Below are 20,413 nucleotides of genomic sequence, written 5' to 3' on the forward strand. Positions count from 1 at the left end.
AACTCAGAGAGGCGGGAGCAGGGCCAGCTTCTGGGCCCGGGTCCTGGTCTCGGCCCTCTTGTCTTGCCCTCAGCTCTGGAGAGCCGTGCTCGCTCTAGGCTGCGTGTCTGAGCCCTGCCTCTTTGCGGCCTTCGATCCTCCTCTGAGCTGCCCCTTGTGCCATCGGCTCACCTTCCTCCTTCCTCCTCTCATGGCCTCACACCCCAACCTCGGCCACAGCACGCTCCCCCACTTCCTCAGGCTCCCGCGCGGGCCCCAGGGCTCAGCTTCTGAGTCTCCACTGAATCCCTTCGTCAGAACCCCTGCCCTTCCCACCCCTTGTTCTGCTTCTCTGCCCCTGCTCCTGGTTTAGCATCTCCACTCTCTCCTCTCCTGAGCCTCTATGACGAGCATGAGGCACGAGCAGCCGGGCTGGTGCCTGGATTCCTCCCGCCCCCGAGGCTCATCCTCTCCTGCCCCTCGTCCTGCCCTGAGTTCACGTTTCTCTCTCCCTCTCCTTCTGTCTTCTGTTGCTGGACCACAGCAATAGCAGCCAAAAGTTAGCCAGAATCTGAAATATAGAGGAGTTCAGTTCTATAATTGTTGAGCTCAAAATGAATTTGACCTCCACAAGGATGCCCTCAGCTGAGCCCTGCTCAGCTCAAGGACGCGGCTTCCCCTCCCTCAGTGGCAGTGAGGCGGGTTTGTATGTGACCGGACACCTGGAGTGGAACATGGGCATTGAGGTGGCTTGTAAAGAGGGTCAGTGATGGCACTGCTGCCCCGCGTCTGGCTCCGAGGAGCCCCCGTGGTCCCTGGGCACTGGAGCGGGAGGCAATCTTCCCCCGACTCGGGTCTGAGGTAGTAAATTAGCTCTTCTAAGGCGCCCCAGGGAAGCTCATGTTGTTTCATCCATAAAGTCATCTACAGCATCTGTGACTTCTGAGTAAAACCAAGAGAGGATTCTGTAGACACCAAGAGCCACAGTGAACCCCACCCAGGCTAGCAGCCTGCCCCCCGACCCCAGCAGAGCCCTCTCAGCTTGGGCCACTGCCAGTAGATGGCCGGGGAGCACCAGTGCTGTCCAGGGGGCCCAGGGCGTCCCCCGCTGCCACTCACTTAGTACCCATGCTGCAGAGAGAGTCTGCCTTGACTCATGGCCAGAGGTGGCCTGGGATTAAAGGCTGTCCTGGCCCTAGGAGAGTCCCGGGTGGACCAGGGCGGCTGGTCACCCCACCAGAAGGGCCCAGTGTGGACACAGAGGAGGAGCTGACCTTGGGCTGCTCAGGCTACTTAAATATTTGCCTCACACATGAAGAACGAACGTGTGGTGCTCACTTTGACAGCACGTAGACTAAAACTGGAAGGACACAGAGGCGATTCGCCTGGCCCTGTGCAAGGATGGCATGCAAATTCGTGACGTGTTCCATATTTAAAAGAAAAAAAATGAATATGTGGACTACTCTCAAAAACAGAGGTTCTTAATATGCTTACGTCTAAAAAAATCACAGTAAGCTCTCCGCGCAGATAAATCGTTAGATTCTCACCCTCCCTTTATGGGTGCCAACAGCTAAGGCTGTATTTAGCAGAACTGACAGCTCCTGTGTTTCCTGCTTCCCTTAGGAATCAAGTGTTAAAACCTTAGGTGCCTATTAACAAACAAGTGGGCCTGCTGCTAGCCCAAGAACGCCATTTATAAAGCTGTTTGTGCAAGAACAGGTGGCACTCTCCTTTCAGCATTTTCCAGTTCTCATAGTAGTGTGAGCCTTTTGCAGAAAGTCAAGCCACAGCGTGCTCATTGGCCTCTGCTCCCCACGGCAAATAACCCCAAAGCTTGTGATGGGCGTTCCAAGAAACAGCATTTGTCTGTAGCCACTGTGGGTCTGAGGGCCAGCGTTAGGAATGGCTCTGCTCACTAGATGGCCCACTTCTGCGAACACACTCGCTTTGCTCATGACCTTGAAGACAAAACAAGAGCCCTTTGGAGCTGATAGGAATGCAGGTGCTTTTTGGGGATGGGATGGTTACAGCTGGTCCACTGGACGAAGAGATGAATCCGTCTGGAAAGTGTTTTAATTTGCCTTCTCTTCTGTCCTCATTGCAGATGGCTCAGACGGATGCAATAATGCACGAGATTATTGGCTTTCTGGACCAGACCTTGTACAGATGGGACCATCTTTGTGTGGAAGCCCCTAGGTCAAGAAAACTGGCCCAAGAGCTCCTTGCAGAGCTGCGTGGGCAAGCCTAGCCCAGGCCAGTTAACCAGGGAGGCTACGCGATGAAATGGTGGGGCCGCTTCTTATGGCCTCCGTTTGTAGAATGCATTCCCTCTTTGAGTTGCAAGAATGAGCCATAAACATCTTGGCAAGATCTGGTAGTACATATTTTACAAAATGAGAAGTCAGGTGCTTTAGCCTGAATTCAGTGAGATTTACTCACTAATGACGGGATTATGGTTCAGCATTCCCTGTGCCTGTTCAGCCCGGATGTCGATTAGAGAATCACTCTAGAAAAGGCTTGGATGGGAGAACAGATTTTTATTTCCTTCCCCGCCGCCCCCCCCCCCCCCCATATCAAACCAAGATGCACAACTATTATTTGGATGTTTCAAACTCTTTGGACCAAGAAATTGGTCATGAACCACTGATCAATTTAGAAAGTAACGTAGCCGTTTTTCACAGATCTCTTTTTTAAGAAGTCCTGTAATTGTTACTGGTATTTCGTCTTATCCACCGGGATACTCTCTTGCTCCCCTAAGACGTTCTTCTTCATCCAGGATGGTCAGGATCCCTCAAGCTTCCCTCCCATGCCCCCTGAGCAGAGCCCACCCAAGCCCAGTAGCAAGGAGTGGTGACGGGGGAGCGACACTGCTTAGCAATGAAATAAAGCCAGCTTTGGGGCTTTTTGCTTTATACTGGCTAAGCACTGGCTGTTACCAAAAGAGCTCATATTACCTCAAAGGTGGCTGACAGGGGAGGGTACAGGATGTGTTCTAGAAACATTGGAAGAGATTAGGTGTCAGTTCTCTGTTAACTAAAATGGGAACTGGAAACTTCTAATAAAGAATTGGCAATGCTAACATTAATATTTATTTCACATCAGTTGAAGATATTTTTTTCCTTTCAGGTTTATTCTTTTGCTTCTTTTGTGTATGATCTGTTTGTCGAGTGAGTCCAGACTTTTCTGACCACTTGGATTTCTGCATCAGTCATCTCTGAATCTCCCTCATTCTTGGCTCCTGTTTGAGGTATAAGTAAAGTTTTGATGTATTAGAGGTTGAGCTTTTAGGGGAGTTACTTGTTTTGGTATATGGATCCACCTGAAGATCTGGAAAATTCCAAGACCTTCTGACCTGAGCCTTTCTTTAGAGAAATGTTACAGTATGAAAGGTATATTGTTAAAATACTTTTATCACAAGTGCCATCATCATATGCTTCCCTTGGCGTTGAGGACACCTCTCCTGTGTTGGCTTTTGCCAGGGAAGCTGTGAGCCACCTCTGTGGACAGGAAGAAAAGGGCTTAGTTTGGTGGCAGCGAGTAACCCCTAAACCGAGTGGCCGCTGGGAACCAGCCCCTCTGTGGGGAGTGTGCTGCCACGTGGACATCCATTCACACTGTGCTTCACAGCAAACAATAAAAACCAGACGGTTTTCTCAGATTGTTTAAGCTGCGTTTCTGGAAAACCCCTTCCTGTCCTGACCTTACCTCAGTCTGTTTGTAGTGTTTCCCAATTCCTTTACAAAGCCTCTAACGTTCTCCTAAGCCTTGGACTGGGATCAAAGAGGACAGAGCCCAAAACTATAGGGAGAAAAGGCATTAATGACCACCCATTAATACAGAGGTTTTGTTATTCATCAGGACTTCATGATGTTTGCAGAATTTGTTAGCTTTTTAAAATTTGTAATTTGTTTTATAGTTTGTCATTCTAAATAAAAAGTCACATGGCACCTAATTTTGTATTCATTAAGTATTATCATCTTTCTCAGAGGAAGCTTCCCTCTACTCCCCAATTATGGAAGCTTCAGGTCTCACAAAACCTAGATAGGTCTGCCCCTGGAAAAGACCAACTGTGGTTTATCTCTAGGCCTGGGAATCTTGCCACCAGATGTCTGAAAACTGCCAAGGAGAGTGACTGTAGGGCAGGCAGTCAGCAGGAGCTGCTAAAACCAAATGAAAGGCATCATACATATATACACTTTTTTTCCTTTAAGCCAGACTTAAATATTACCACTGAGTGTAAGTTGAATTGACCTACACATTGTTTCCCCCCATTTCTCAAGGGGGAATGCATCTGACAAAGCACAGCCCACCCTCTTGCTCGTTCTGCTGTTTCACACTCATGGCCCTGGCGCTCCGGCCTCCCCGGGCTCCCCTGGGTGTCAGGAAGGAGGGACTCGGCCCGCGGCTCCATTCATCCTTGAAGCACACGTCCCGGGGCTCCCACAGGACCCTGGCCGCTCCCGGTTTTACTGCAAGCAGCTTGCGTGGGTTTTCTGGACGATCACTCTGCTTCCTGACATCGGGCGCCGAGGGCCTCTTATCTTGTCCAGGAGGCACCTGAGACAGCAGAGGGCACCTGGGGACAAGCCCCTGTCTGGGCGGTCCTGGGCTCCGGCTTCTGCGCTCGGCCCCGTTCTCACTGCTGGGACAAGGGTACTAGACAAACATGGGAGCTCTTCCAGAGGCCAGCAGAAAGCTACGTTTTCCGTCGAAGTGGAGGAGTCAAGGACAGGGACCGGAAAGGGATACCTGGAGAGGATGCGGACCTGGGCAGTGGGCAGAAATGCGGGGAAAATCGAAACAGCCTGTCCCTGTGTTACCCAAAGGCGCCCGGTGTTGCACAGTGAGAACAAACGTGAGGAATGTTCTTCCTTATTCGACAAGGAATCCAAATTGTGCTCTCCCAGGAGGAAGGGAATGAACTTGACTGTGTTGCTGTCCTTGCCTTTCTCGTCCTCTGCCAGCCCATCACCACCTCACCCACAGCCAGCGCTGCTGGTGATGGTATCCTTCCTCTGCCTGACACCGGGTTTGACATGGATTTCGTCAAACAATCCTAAGTTATTAATCATCACCAAACCATCTCACTCCTAAAGAACCAAAATTAAGCCAAAATAAACGTGTCTTAAAGCCTTCTTGTAAAATTCAAGTCCACAGTTTGTTTATAGCATGGGTCCAAATCATATCTCTCATATATAGACTGACAGTAATAAAGGAAGTTGATAATGTAGGACCTTCCCTTTTCCCCAGTACTGACAGACATAACTGTGATAGCTTATCGTACTTGGTGTTTTGGGTAGGACACTTGCATGCTTGGATACTGAAAGTTTCACACTTCTTAGCTTTTCTGTAGAAGTAGAAAGTCTCATAAATCAATGTTGAAAATCTCGACCTCTGGTGTTTCTCACAATATGATGAATCCATGTGACTCAGTCAGGATCTTTGGTTGCAAGCAACAGACACGCTGTTGAAAGCAAAAGGAAAGTGATCCAAAGGGTATTTAAAAGCCCACAGAATTGTCAGGCAGACAAGGCTTAGCTCTAGCCAGCCAGCAGCAGTGCCCAAAACCCAGCTTCAGAGTGGCCTGGTGAGGAAATTCCTGCTGCTGCTGTCAGTGAATTCTGCAACCCTTGTAGCTCGTCCTGCAAGGTCTGCAACCTTCAGTAGCGAGACAGGCCCCCTGCACCCTGCTCTTTGAAGGGCTGGCCACAGTCCCGGCTGCTGCATCTGACTAGAGAAGCCCAGGTCCCCCCACCCGCACTTAGGCTGTAAGGGGAGCTGGGAAAGCAAGTGTGGAGCTGGTTTTGCTTCTGTGATGGTACTGGATACCGCCAACTGCATCTCCCCCAGACAGGAAGGGGCCAGAGCCTGGGCAGCGGAAGAGAATTTAAAATGTCCACAACACTACATATTGTCTACTCCTCTCGAGCATTGCAGAAGGATGAGTGCCACGCAGCAGCCCAATACTCAGCAGGAAAAGGAAGAGGAGGGCCCTTAGCAGAAAGCCAGTGTGCAGGCATTTGAGGCTGGGCTTCTCCAGTGTGGCGCTACTACCCTGGGGACCGGGTAAGTCTCTGTGGCGGCGGCTACCCTGGGGACCGGGTAAGTCTCTGTGGCGGCGGCTTGATCCCACCCTCTCTGAGCTAGGTGCCAGCCCAGGAGCGACAATCAAAACTTTGTCCAGACATTGCCAAGTTGAGGACCACTGCTCTAACTGGTGGTTCTTTCCTTCTGGAAAGATATCCTGAATAGAAACAATAACTGTCTTAGAGATATACATTAGACTTAATAGAATCCTAATAGGAGAACTAGATGATCTGACTCCAAAGTTCATATGTAAAAATAAACGTTCAAGAACAGCCAGGAAAATCCTGAAAGTGAAGTGTGATGGAGTGTAATGAAGAGTACGCACATCGGCACATCTTCTAAAGCTCGAACCATTATGACGGGTTGGTGGGACCCGAGCTAGGGCGCCCACAGGGACTGTCCCCGTCGGGGTCACGAGGGCCCTCCCTGGGGCTCCAGCCAACCATTCTCAGGCCTCCTGCACCAGCCTGGGCAGTACCTGACCCACTGGGTCTCCCTCCTCCCTGACAGCTTCCTTTGGCTGGTGGAACATTCCAGGGCTTCTCTTCAGCCTGAGGGGGCTGGGCCATGCTCGACCCCTGACCTCAGCCTGGCGGGTGCGCCCGGGCTCCGTCCTTGGGCCCCCACCCTGTGTACCCTCACCCTGCTGGGCTTTCCACGAGCCACCTCTGTGCAGAGGGGCCGCACCCTCCCTGGACCGCAGACCTGAATACCCACGGCCCACCGGCTGTTTCCACTGGGAGGTCAGGTGACCATGTCAAACTAACATGTCAAAGCTGATGCCACCAACCCCCCGACCCAAAACCATAGTCTCCCCAAGTCAGTTGATGGCCGTCCCATCTTTGCAGGGACTCAGGCCCAATTCTGTAGTTATTTTTCACTCCTCTCTCACCCCCCCCACGTCTGAGTCACTAGGACGTCGCTGGATCGGACCGTTCCTTGCCCTCCTCGCAGACACCAGCATCTGCCTGCTCTCCCCGCCGCCGCCCTGGCCCCTCTGCAGCATCTCAGCGATCCCTTGCCGGTGCCATCACGTCACACCCCTGATCAGAGCACTACAAAAGCTCCCGTCTTCATTCAGTAAAACTCAACACTCTTAAAATGGCTTTCAAGGCCCTACCCAGTATGGACCCCCTTTTACTCTCTGACTTCACCACCTAATATTCTCTGTGACCCCTTCACCCACCCACCTGTTCCAGCCACAGGGGCCCAGGGCCTTTGCATGGGCTGTCCTGCACACACACCTTCCCCAGACATGCACGGCCCTCCCTCACCTGCTCACATGTCACCACCTCCATATGGCCTGACCCCGCCCCATCTCCAGTGGCACCCCACTATCCACCGCTCAGCTTTCGTCCCTAACACATAACACCTTCTAGACCCCAGGTTATCTACTTATATACTTGACCGTCTCCAATACAAGTGCCTGGAATAGTTCCAGGCATACAATAGGTGCCCAATATTTGATGAATTAGTCCATACAGAGATTTAATATACAGTAAAGGCATTTCCATCAACAGGGAAAGATGGTGCTGAGAAATCACATTGGAGCTCTACTTCTTAGATAAAAATAAACACACACAAAAATGCCTAGCCCTCTTTCTTTACCAAGGAAATCTGGAGTCAGTATCTGGAGGATTCCTCTCTGGGGCTGTGGGTTTTCTCCAGAGAAAACTAGCAGTTCTGCTTGGAAACAGAGGAGGGACGAGGGTGGTTGGAAGGCTGCTGCCACTCTGAGAAGAGAGTCTATTACTCCGAGAAGTACAAAATTGTTTATAAAATCAAGACTATCCTACTCCCAAAACGTAGAAAGAATGTTCTTGTATTTCATTAAGAATTTCTTGCTCACCTGTGGTTTACAGACTTTCACATAAACCCTGATTTCAGCCCCTGGCCTCCCCCTCCCCACTGCCTGGGGTCTGCAAGTTCAAAGCCTCTGCGTCACTGCTTCCAAGAAGACTTCTTAGTCCTTTGAGGGGAGGAGAGGGTCCTTCTCCACAGGAGGTAGGGAAGGGGCCTGAGGCAGAATCCAAGAATCCTGTCTTCAGCCCTCAGGCCAGAAAGGGAACCCTTTCTATGCAAGATACAAACCCAGACCCCACAGCAGGCATGGATAGAACTGTCCATCGACAGGTGAGTGGATAAGCAAAATGTGGCATATCCATACAATGGAATATTAGTCACCCTTAAAAAAGAATGAAGTTCTGACACACGCTACAACAGGGATGAACCTTGAGGATATTTTGCTACGTGAAATAAGTCAGACAAAGAAAGACACCATTGTATGATTTCGCTCATATGAGGTACCTAGAATCGTCAAATTTGGAGAGACAGAAAATAGCAGGGTGGACATTTCTACCTTTTGGCTATTGTGAATAATGCTGCTGTGAACATCGGTGGACCAACATCTCTTTGAGTCTCTGCTTTCAGTTATTTTGGGGATACATCTGGAAGTAGAATTGCTGCATCATATGGTGATTCTGTTACCATACAGGTGCCATGGGCTGCAGGAGAGAATTCCATTCTCTTCCAGGTTATTGTTTAACAGGTGAGAGTCTCACTTTGGGGTGATGAGAAAAAAGTTCTGGAGATGGACGGATAGTGGTGATGGCCGCACAACAATGTGAATGTACCTAATGCCCCTGAACTGTACACTTGAAAATGGTTAAAATGGTAAATTTTATGTATGTGTTACCATGGTAGAACATTGAATAAAAAAATTTTAAACTATATATCCTTTTATCTAGTAACAAAAAGCCAGTTCTTCAGAGCTGCCCTCCCCCACTTCAGGTTGTGTGGACCCACCATGAGCAAGTCTAGAAATTATCCCACAGACACACTGGTGCCTGGGCATATGCGAAATGCCCAGGGCTTTACTGCAGTGCAGCTTCACATCGCTGCCCACTGGAAACAACTCACAGGTTCATCAGTAGAGGGCTGGTTAAATAAAGTAAACCAACAATCAAAGGGTAGCACATACCTTTATAGTTGATGCCAGGCCCTGTTATCAGGGTTTTACATAAATTAATTCATTTAATTCTCACAACCACCTAACGAAGTTGTCCATGGTTTATAGATGAGGAAACCAAAGCCCGGAGAGGTTACACAGGTGACATCTAGCAGGGCTGGGATCTGAACAACAGGACCTAAGGAGACTGTGACCACTGCCTCTTGAGCTGTGTGATGTCCAGACAATGGAGCCACTGAAAGAGCGGTGTACACACCCTGCCGCGCGTGTGCGTAAGCCGGGCATGCACGTGTGCTGCGGCACCTCCTCAGTCTCTGCCGCCACCTTCCTCACAGCGGTGGCCTTGGAGGAGGGGCAGGATGAGGTGGGGCAGCGCTTGCTTTTTGTTTACATACTGTTTGTATCTGTGATGTATGCAAAAAATTTATAATCATCAGTGTGTGAAGGAAGATTTGTATTTGTCTGTTCCAAGAGAGACTCACTGTTAAATGGTGCTGCAGAGAAAAGGAGGCCTCCATCCCCACCTGTAACTCAGAAAGGAGACCCCTGCACTGGCACCCCTGCTCTGCCACCAGCCTGGTGGCACCTTTACAGCCTATTTATAGGAGTTATGTTCTAGTATTGGACAGAGTTTTCTAGAAAAAGGAGAGGTACCCCGACCTAGAGGGAGGGTGGCCTGAGGACCGGAGCTTTGGTCCCCCCAGTTGGGGCAGTCCGTGGGCCATGACCCAACTCCCCTGATGTCAATCTGTCCATCTGCCCAGCTTCTGCCATCACTAATAATCACTCTCTTGCTCTACAAAACGCCTTCTCCGCCCCCAGCTGCGCTGAAGCCACAATTTCTGCAGTTCTCTCTCCCTCAACGTTATCATTTAATTTATTAAAGCAGATAAAATCATAAAGCTACAATTCCTTTCCCTTATGTCTTTTCTCTACAACCCAACATAAGGGCACCCTTGTACCCGTACTGTCCCATCGGCAAACTCTAAAATTGGCTCCTATCTAATTGCTGATTTATCCCCATAACTCACACTTTCTTGAGCCTCCCTCCTTAGACGTAACTGATGTCAAAGTCCTGGGAGACTTAAATCTTGCAGTCAGAGCGTGAAAACCCGAGGCATCACTCCCGCCTCTCTAATCTTACCAAGAGCGTGCTCACCAGTCTTAGGACACACACTTCTGCTTTCAAGGCCTGTCCTGCCAGACCTCATGTGACAAGGGCAGCCTATTAGAGCGGAAAAGAACTTTCCAATCTTGGGACTCCAGGCAGTGTAGTTAGGGCCCAAGGGCAGGCAGTTTCACCACCTCCTGCTCCACCCCACAGGTAAGAACACCTTCTGGGCCGGGTTTTCAGTGGTGGAACCATCCCCAAAGGCCGGAGCTGGAGGAAATTACAGGCAGAAAGAGCACAAAGAAGGCTTAAAAAACAGAAACCGCAACGCGTGCCCAGTCCCCTCTGCTTCCCAGGCAAAGCCACAGAGGGGCTGTTTGAGAAGCAGGCGCGAGGCTCCGCGGCGGGGCAGAGCTCTGCCCCCCGAGGTGGGCACCCCGCGAGGGAGCCCCAGCCGGCCCCCCTCAGCCGCCCGGGCAGTGGCGAGCAGCCAGAAAAGGCGGGGGGCCTAGGCAGGTGACACAGGAGGCCGCGGACAGGTCTCTGGAGCAGTTCGTCCCGTTTCAGTGCTTGGGGCTGAGAAGCCAAATCCCTGAACTTGTTTTATCTCAAAAGACACTTGGCAGGGCCCAGATTAGTTTTATGGGAGCCGTCTGGAGTAGGGGAGACTGTGTGGTCAGAGAGGCCTTTATCTGCATTTCTGCACTGACTCGCATTCCCAAACACGCACACGCAGACACACACGCGTGCGCACACACTGGCAAGCACGGGTTTCTGGTACCATCACCAGCCCCCTTTCTCAGGCCCAGCGCCCAAGAGCGGGCTCCTTTGGCTGGTCCTCCCACCAGGGCCGGGTCTGCCTCTGCTCTGATGCTCCAATGCCAGGGTGCCCGGATGCCCACCCACCACCCAGGCAGGAGGCTCTCAGCGGACTGTGCGAGTCCTGGGAACCACTGGGAACGTTTGTAGTTTTATGGTGACTTCCTTCCGCCCCCAGGCTTGGCTGACAGCCTCCTCCCTCTTTTTTTTCACACCCTCTCTAGTCATCAGACTGGAACAGAAATACCTCATTAGCCGATCAATCTCCCAGACAGCACCAAAGGATGGGAAAAGATCTATAAAACCTCACCCGTGAATGGCCCCAACCAGCTTCTCCTCCCTTCCACCTTGTAAACCCCCAGGGCCCAGCCAGGGAGGGCGAGGTCATTGTTCCCGGGACAGTGGCCTGGGGGTTAAGAGATCTCCGCATTGAGCTTGGCCTCTGGGCACTGCCCTGGGAGGTCCAGGCAGCCCTTTAAATGCCCAGGTCCCTTGGGCTTTAGACTCCCAGAGCTCCAGCCCTCCTTGGACTGAGGTGGCTCCAGGAGGTCTAGGCCTGGGCTCACCACTGTCCTGGCACCTTGTATAGGGTCTTTGCCATGGCTGGGCCCTGCACAGAGGGGCCCCCCCACCCTCTCTCTGCACCCTGAGGTGGTCCAGTCCAAGGTGCCCTGGGGAGGGGATGCTGTAAAGCATCATCTAACGAAGCCTTGTCACCTGCTGGCACTTGTAACCTGGTGGCAAAGTGCCAGGGGGAGCACCTCCCTCGCTGACCTCTCAGGAATGGGGTGTGGCCGGCCTGCCGCCCCAGGGAGGCCACAGGCTTGGGACACCCGGAGTTCTGTTTGGCAGGAGATGGTGGGACACTGTGCTTACTTGCAGGGCGGGTCGGCCATGCAGAAGTTCTGGGCAGATCCCTTCTCACACGCCTCATCCTCCCACCCAGCCGGCTCCATCCACAGAATGAGGTGGCTGGCCTAGAGCATCACGCTCTAAGAAACACTAGCCCTTGATGAGTCACTCAGCTTTTGCTTTCCAGCTGTCTGGGGGGTTACCGCTGCCTCTGGTGAGGCCGGCTGTGGCCGGGGCAGCCCTTTGCGAGCAGATTGCCCTGCACGGAAGCCGAGCTGCCTCCACGGCACTGCTTGGGGCTTTGCTGAGTGTCCGTGCGGTCAGGCCAGTTGCCGGAAACCCAGAATGCACCGGAAATACCTGCCTGAAACCTTTCTTTTAGAGGTCTTCTCTTCATTTGAAAGCGATGGGTTAACGTTAGGGACGAGGTTTGCTATTTCTGGTTGCTGCCACTGGGGCACTGGGTTCTGCCTAACGTGACATCTCTGTACCTCGCTATAGTCTCGCATCGAGACTATAATTTCGATGTTTTGATGTGAAATTCCAATAAAGCTAAGTGCTTGAAACCCTTTAATCCTAAAATAGAGGCCAAGAGGGAGACCTGAACCTCTTCTCTTGACTTCTTTCCCATCTCCTCCCCCACCTCAGGTCCTGCCCCAGGCAGGCCAGGGGGGTGACAGCCAGGCCGGGGGGCAGGCCCACACGTGGGAAGCCGAGGTGAGGGCTCAGGTCCTGTGCTGGGCAGGGGAGCATCTCTATTTGTGGAGCCCTTCGTTCTCCGGGAAGACGACAGTCGCTTGGCAATTAACCCCTTAACTCGCTCAGGGAACAAGATCACCTCTTCTCACCCCGGTTTAACAAACCCACGAACCAGGCCGGGTTACCCCACCAACAGTTCTGGACCGACCATGGCGCTGAAAGAGCCAGCCGTCCTCTCTCACGACTGACCCCTGCCGGCAAGGAATGCCACCGGCGGTCCAGAGCCCGACGTACGCAACAGCAGAAGGGGCAGGGGCTGGGGCTGGGGCTTCCTCGCTTCCACCAGACCAGGGCACCAACGGAGGCTCACGCTGGGCGCCTCCTGTGCCCTGGTCCCCCTCCGGATGGAAGCATCACCTTGTTCGTGACCAGACTGGCTCCTGTCAGCTCGTTTCCTCTACTCAGCCTGGAGGGCAGAGCTCATACCGCCCCGTCCGCTCACCCTGGGAACGTGACAAGGGGAACACCGAGGCTGGAAAGGTATTCTTCCTGGGGCAGCAAAGATAAGAAGTTGTACCCCTGAGAAAGTAAGTGCCAGACTCCCCCACGGACCGGTCTTGACGACTTCCCCACAGGGACATAACTGTTCCAGATTCAAGTTGATGTGCTCCCTGGGCCCCACCCAGGCCCCCCTTACAGCAAACTGGGTTAGGAGTGCAGGTGTCTCAAGTCTCCTCTGGTTGAAGGACAAGACCAGGAACCCCTGAGGAGTTTATCACCGAAGAGACAATCTGCACCCTGAGAGGGACTCGGGAGAGGAGAATCCCGAGCCAGCTGGACACATTCAAATCCCGCCTGTCGCTTAGTATGTGACCTTGGGGATACCACTGTGCAGACCTGACCCACGGGGGGAACTTGGGAAGGGCAGGCTCCCGTATCCTTGCCTCTCCGAGACAGCCATCTTCTGTCCCCGGGGCTCCTGGGTCCTCGGCAAACACTCCCACCTGGACCGAGGCATCCCTCAGGAGGTGCCCGGGTCGTGCAGATAAAGCAGCCTAAGTTCCATGATGTGCCCTGGGGAAGCTGCCCATCACCCACATGAAACTTTTCTCAAAACAGATGAATCATGTAAGAATGCAGGGTGCTAGCTTTACACACCTGTCTTCTTACTGACTGGCGGCCGCTCTGGAACCCGGCAGCGCCTGCCAGGCCCTGGCCTCAGGCTCCCCCACAGCACGCTCTCCGCAGCCCTCTCGGGAGGTACGGAGGGCCAGCTCGGAGAACCCGCCCCAGGAGTCCCGGGAGCCTGGACGGAGTGGGTACGGGGTGCAGCTGGAGGGAGACAGGAAGGCCCCATGGAGGCCGCTCGCCCCTCCTTCACCACAGGCACAGCCCCGCCCGCAAGAGTGCCAGCCTGCAGGCGGGAAGGCAAACTACCCACAGCCAGCGAGGCAGGCGGCGCTCGGGCCCCGACGGCCCCTCCAGGACCGGCCGCCTGCGGGCCGCGCCCGTGCTGGGAGCCAGCGCGGGACCCTCGGGCCACGGGGCTAGGGGACCAGCCGTCTTAGCGCGAGACCACTCACGCGGCAGCTCACCTCTGCCTCAGCAGTTTCTAAAGATGACAAAGCGTGGCTTTAACTTTTCGGAAAAACAAGACCAAACCATACCACCAGGCTGGCTGGTCACCTGCAGCCCCTGAGGCGCACTGAGCAGCAGGCTGTGCCCGGGCTTCCTGCTCCGCCTCGCAGAGGACCAGACACACGCCGACCAGAGGGAGAAAGAGTCGTTTATTCCAAGTCTTCACAGAGAACAGCGTTCTGACATTTCTTCATATTTAAAAATCAGATTTTTATTCTTCTACCCATATGGTAAACAAAGCACATATACAACCATAGGCAGAGCACACGTAACAGCAAAGAACCAACACGTAGGAACCCTTCTAGAATGACGGTCACTGCTAAGTAACTCTGAAGGTCAGGAGCTCCTAACGAAGGGCTGTGTGGAGCCGCACGTCCCCCCACCGGCGGGTCCGCAGCCCCACGAGCGCAGCCCCTGCAGGCGGGTCAGTTCACTCCCGCTAAGCTCAGCCTCACGCCATCACGTGACTGCACCAACCACTGTGGCTTCTGGAGCGTCTTAAAGCCATCCTTCTTCCCTTTGGACAGTCCTGAGAAGCTTAATTTTTTTTTTTTTTTTAACTTCAAACATTTGTGGGAAAAGAGGCAACATCACCACAGACCCCATGGTGCCCGATGGTGCCTCCATCAGGAGCAGGGGGCCCACTGTCCTCCCAGGTATAGCAACACCACCTGGAAAACTACAGAGAAACCCAGTAAGGTGAGAAAAGAATGACACCAGAAGGAGGCGACCACCCTCTTCTTTCACTTTTTTTTTTTTTTTTCCTTTTTAAATATAGTATTAAATTAGGAAGCAAACAGGAAGAAAAAAAACCGAATCCATTACATTTTATTATTAATACATCTTAATAGTGTTATCCTGCACTTCTACCAAAAGGTACTAAAATTTTGGAAAATCTAAATACAGGACATATCAATCAAAGTAATCCTGCAGAGGTGGTCCCAGTATGCAGAAACTCTGACTTTCTGGAAGTGCAGGAATAAATATCCACATGCTGAGGGATGGATGGAGAAGGTTCAGCAGGTCTTCCGATGGGCCTCAGGTATCTTCCATCTTTGTGTGAAAAGAACTGCACTGAACTCACAGGGGAGACTCAATTCAGATTCAGGATCTTGAGGTGGCACATCCAGGGTGGGCACAAAGGCAGCACACAGCCCTGTGGAGACCGTTTACAAGGATGTGCCTTTGACACGGGCTCCGCTGTGAGGGCCTCTGGGAAGGTCGCCCCACGATGTGCACACTGCTGTCGGCTGATGGCTTTAGCAGCCCCATAATCCTTCCTTTGATGTCCAGGGTCAATGTGATCCTGGTCCCACCAGGGCTACGAGTAGATGCATGAAAAAGAATCTCGCTGTGATCTTTCCTGCAAAGGAAACAGCAATAAAATTTACTGCCCGGTCACAACGGAGGAATTCTTGTAAATGAGTACCTTTGTGTGTGCCTTTGCTCTCGGCTTTGGAGAGAGGACCACGAGCGGAGGACAGGAGGAGACCAGGGCACATCTTACAGCCCCGAGAAGGGGCTTTACAGCTGCACCATGTGCCATTCGCTTTGCTCACACAGGGCTGTGAAAGCCGGCGGCTATAACTTGGGCTCCGTTCACAGGACAGATACTAGGAAGGCAGCCTGTTTCAGCCCCGCACTCACTCCGACTGCTTTCGGGCCGTCCTACACCGTGACAGAGGTATTATGCACTGCCTGCGTGGCAGGCGTGGCGCCAATGGGTGGAAGCTCGTTCCTGTCGTGTCAGCAGAGCTCTAGCAACACCCACACACAGGGCACATACGCAGGGGCCTCCGCCGCCGGTCAGCTCTGCTGCGGACGCTCGGGCCTGTCTTCGTGCGGCTGCAGCCCCAGCTCCCGAGCCTCCGGGCACTCACAGACAGGAAGGCTTTGCTCTAGGGCTCGACTCCTGTTCCTGCTGAACTGAGCCAGTGTGTAAAATGAGAACTGATATCAGCTCAGTAGGCACCGGAGGGCGGGTCCAATTGACAGCCCGGAGAAGCAGTGCCTCAGCTGGGAGCTTGCTCGGCCTCGTCCCGCGGGCGGCTGCAGAAGACACAGAAACCTGGACTGCAAATACAAGAGAGAGTTCACCGTGCTCGGAAATCACAACAGGGAGTCTCCTTTGAAAGTACCCAGCTCTACTCACACGCCATCGACTGCTGACATGGTCTCACTCGACTTTCGTGATTCACTGGGTTTTAGATTTTTACAAGAATAATTTTGCAGCTTTCAATACATTTGAACTTTCAGACACCGATGTCTAATTAGCGGATTTATATTTCCGTAGACTTTTGGTATGTTCCTTGCATTCGTAACAAGGCAAAGTGCATCCTTGGGGCCAGGCAGGCCCTCATCCTCCAGAATCGTGCTCGGTCCCCGAGCTGACCGCTCAGCAGCGGCCTCTGCCCCGGCAGCTCCAACTTAACTGTCCCCATCTCACCTTCTCTTCAGGTGCAGAACTTAGCCACTGTGAACAAAGCGGAAACCAGTCACTGTTCACCAATCAGCTAAGCTCTGCACCTCGTCAGAGAGGTCGTCGGCTGGGCATAATGAAAGGGCTGGAGAGCATCTTCCAAGGCTGTTGGCTTCTTCTGTTTCCAGAGAGGAGCTATGAGATGCATCTGTTCCCCGAACTGCAGAGAGAGAGTAACTATGGCTTCTGGAGGAGCAGTCAGGGTCGTGGTTGCGTGGTAATCCCTGGCAATGTGATTTTAATCTTAAGTCACAAATCAGCATGCCAGGAACCCAAGCAGCCAGAGCACTTGGGGGCAGCGCCGCAGGGCTGCCCACATCGCACGCACCAGCTTCCTCGGGCACAAGGTGACAGCACCACCACCTCCAGGCCTGCTACACTACCAAATGGGTTTTATTTCTGTTTGCTGTTCATTTACTGGGCGTCCTAGGGGTATAATTTTTAAAAATCGAAGGACTCACAGATGACCATACAAATGCCAGTGCAGCTTTGGAAGATGAAATAAAAAATGCACTGACCAGCTGTTCTGGGGTAGCAGGGGGAAAGGGCGTGCACATGACCCTGTGTTCATCCAGAAGGGCAGGGACAGAGGGGCGGTGAGAAAAGAGCAGGCTTGTGACCGGGACTACTCCTTTGCCTGCTTGGGGGCAAAAAAATCACAATGAAGAACTGCCAAAGCTGTGTAGCCCGCGGTGGTTTCTCCACAATTTGGAACCCAGGGAACATCAAAGGCATAGTCTGCACCACTGTAGTTTCACACACTTCAAGAAACACAAACTCTCCGTGAAATTAAAAATCTGAAGAGAAATACGATTTATACTGATTACTATATGAGGTTGGCAACACATAACTGTGTAACTGTTCTGTCTGTTTTTTAAACTGGCCCGTCATTGAACAGGCTCTGAAGCTGCCACAGGGGAGCTCTGGGGAAGCCTGCACATAGCTGCTCCGCTACGAGATGCACAATCGTGGCAATTATTCCCACTACTTCCTTTCCTGGCCAACATGGCTCCTTGACTCTTCTGGAAGAACAGAATTGTACTTTAGAAAACCTTTCTCTCTTCAGCATTAGAGTTCTTTCAGATAAATAAGACAGTTAAACCTATTAGACAGAAATGGTTTTTATAAGAGCAAAACATTAGAAGCAAACTAAATGTCCAACAATAGGTTAAGAATATCAACATAAAATATTAAATATCCATTAAAATTATAGAGAAGCTATATTACATGAAAAATGCTTGAAATTTGATGCTAAGTTTTAAAAAACCACAAAATTAGACATACCCTATAATATCATGTAAAACCTTAAAGAAAACCAGAGAGGCAGAGAAATGACAATGTTAGACAAAAAAAAAAAAAAAAAAAAAAAAAAAAACACTTAGAATCCCACAGTTCTACTTACAAAACTTTTTGTACCATTGCTAAATTACTTTTAGAATGCAGAAATCCACAGTTAAAAACTGCTAAAATGTGAACGTAACAGGTCAGTGCCAAGCACAATTAACAAGAGGAAGCAGTTTAAATAATTTAGGACTCCCACTCCAACTCTGCCCCACTCCAGGCAACCTGCCCGCCTGCCAGCAGACACGCAATGTAGAGAAATTCAGGACACTGGGAGGAAGGACCTGCCAGCCTCGCCCACCAGGCGGGGACAGCCCGAGGGACCGCAAGTTCTCACACGGCTGCTCACAGCTCAGGGTGCGGGGAGCCCGCCACACACCCCCGCGTCAGCCTTCCCCTTGAAGACGCGGCTCGCGGTTGCACGAGGCTCTGCAGCGCACCTTCTAACCTACTCAGGATGTTCTCCTGCGAATTCCGTCCCCCACAAATAACAAAACCGGAAGTGGCCAAAACGGCGCCGAGGAAGGCGGTTCCGCCGGGGTGGGCGGCACGGGCTTTCCAGTGGCCGCTCGGCCGGACGAGGTGCCCCCCGCACCCTAAGGGAAGCTGCTGGGGCCCTCGGCTCACCATCTGGCTTACTGACTGACTTAGCTCCTAAGAGGAATCTCAGAGCCGAACAACGGAGAAAGGAAAGAGAGAGAATCACCTCTTTAAAACAACATCTCGGCCACCACCTCGGCTGAGGGTCTGTCCATCTGCTCCCTGCTCAGCTCGAAGCACCTGCGGGCGAGCTGCTGCTGCCGGGCGTCCTCACTCACCATCAGCTCCCCGTAGAGGTAGATGCCCATGGCCTGTGGAAGGCACAGAGGCCAGAGAGCTGAAGGAAAGGCAATCATGTGCCCCCACGCGCTCGAGTGCACACTCTGCGCTTGTTCCACACGGACTTGCTGGCCTGGAAGTTACAAAGACCCTAGAAAAGATAGACGGCCGAATAGCTGTACTTCAGGAACCTGCAGCTTTCGATCCTCTTCTCTTTCTTGTTCTCACTGCAACCCCCAAGGAATTCTTGGCTATCAATTCCGTCAACAGACCCTGGTGGTTGAACTGACGACACTGCGAGCATTTCTCTAGTGACAGCTGACGAGGACAGGGAGGTTCCCGTGGTGACTGACCCCCGTGGAAACCCCCGCAGCTGAAAGAAGCACCCGAGGCGCCGTGGGTGTGTCACACAGACACAGGCCATCTTCCCAGGAACGTGTGTGCCTAGCACAGCTGGGGAATGAAGACCACCCCGTCACATGGCGCCACGGGTGGGGAGAGCCATTGGGCCGCCCTGGAAGATGCCTGTTGCTCCAGCCCAGCCTGCCAGCTCCCTTCAACGGGCCCCACTACCGTGGCAAACACTGGCTCTTCTGTTTCGAGAACAATGACTCACATCTGCATTTCTCCTACAGTTTTAAAAACAGCCAGTTATGTTCTGGAAAACCAAAAGATCCACTTGGTTCCGCCTTCTCTCTTGTTCTAAGCTTAGTTATGCTACAGATTACGTTCTCCTGGAGCAAGTTAAAAGAAGGATCTCAAATACAGCGCAAAAATGAAAACTTGGTGGTTAGGGGTCCAAAAATTCTTTCCTGAAAAAGCTACGGTAATCCTTATTTGGCAAAGATCATGGTTCCAAATATACTGCAGTTAATTTTGGTTTTCAGAACAGGCCTTAAGTTGCTCTTACATTTTGTCCTTATACTCCCCTCTGTGTTTCCAAAACACCTCTTGCTTCACTGTGCAAATGGGACATTTCTTCTGGTACAAAGTCGTGTATTTTTCTTTGCGGGAATAACGAGCCCTCACTTGCTGGCTGCCCCCTGTACTCAGGCCCTCTCAAAAGCCCCTTTGTTGCCCCTACCCACAACTCTCCACCCGAACCGAAACATGGCTCCATTCTGTCAGCCCACAGTGCCCGGCAGAAAGCTCACTCAGAGGCATGCACTGGTCACGCCAACAGGAACGAGCTGCAGCCAGCTCCCCGCAGCTGACAGAAGCCACGGCACATGCACCACCATGGACAGCCACGCTGGGGGACACGGTGTGGCGGGGTGCTGACCCCCACAGGCTGCGGCCCAGCAGAGGCGGCAAGGAAAACATCTTCCAACGGGTTCGTGCACGCACGTGCTTCCTGTGGGCTCCTTGCAAGGTGATCGCTTTCCCTGGTGAACAGTGAGGAGCGTTCTCACGGGAAGGAAACTCAGCACAGGGTTCCACCTGCTGTGGCAGGTGCAGATACAGACCAGACTGTCCCAGCCAGCCGGGGCTCTCCCAGTCTAATCTTCATACATACTTTAAGTGAGGGCCACTGAAGGCACAGGTACACACCATGGCATCACTAAGCCACAACCCTGACCTAATGAATCTGAGGTTCAAAGATGCAGAAAGCTCATGAGGT

General features: G+C 52.3%; 2 protein-coding genes and 1 non-coding gene across 8 annotated transcripts in view; 2 read left to right on the plus strand and 1 right to left on the minus strand.

The window, feature by feature from the left end:
* FANCC (FA complementation group C) overlaps positions 1–4,337 on the plus strand; it is a 274,629-nt gene extending 270,292 nt beyond the window's left edge. Inside the window, exons 16-17 of one of the 2 annotated variants that reach the window (XR_009503626.1) lie at positions 2,084–3,226; positions 4,260–4,337. Coding sequence is in view for 1 of the 2 variants with exons in the window: in XM_059924467.1 (XP_059780450.1) it covers positions 2,084–2,227 (144 nt within the window). In the remaining variant the exon portion in view is untranslated. Of the gene's footprint in view, positions 1–2,083; positions 3,922–4,259 lie in introns of those variants that run through there. The other variant, XM_059924467.1, reaches the window with a different exon arrangement.
* LOC132368265 (U6 spliceosomal RNA) lies at positions 1,310–1,415 on the plus strand. Its single transcript, XR_009504009.1, has one exon. It is a non-coding gene; the product is annotated as a U6 spliceosomal RNA (small nuclear RNA).
* Positions 4,338–14,965: 10,628 nt separating the features above from the next.
* The window catches only part of AOPEP (aminopeptidase O (putative)), a 371,493-nt gene continuing 366,045 nt past the window's right edge, over positions 14,966–20,413 (minus strand). For 3 of the 5 annotated variants that reach the window (XM_059924474.1, XM_059924470.1, XM_059924469.1), the window contains 2 exons: positions 18,680–18,824; positions 14,966–15,516 (listed from right to left, as the gene is read on the minus strand). In XM_059924474.1, coding sequence (XP_059780457.1) covers positions 18,684–18,824 — 141 coding nt within the window. In that variant the 3' untranslated portion in view covers positions 14,966–15,516; positions 18,680–18,683. The other 2 variants (XM_059924472.1, XM_059924471.1) reach the window with 2 other exon arrangements.

Source organism: Balaenoptera ricei, chromosome 6 (genome assembly GCF_028023285.1).
Source record: "Balaenoptera ricei isolate mBalRic1 chromosome 6, mBalRic1.hap2, whole genome shotgun sequence".
NCBI classification, from domain to species: Eukaryota; Metazoa; Chordata; class Mammalia; order Artiodactyla; family Balaenopteridae; genus Balaenoptera; species Balaenoptera ricei.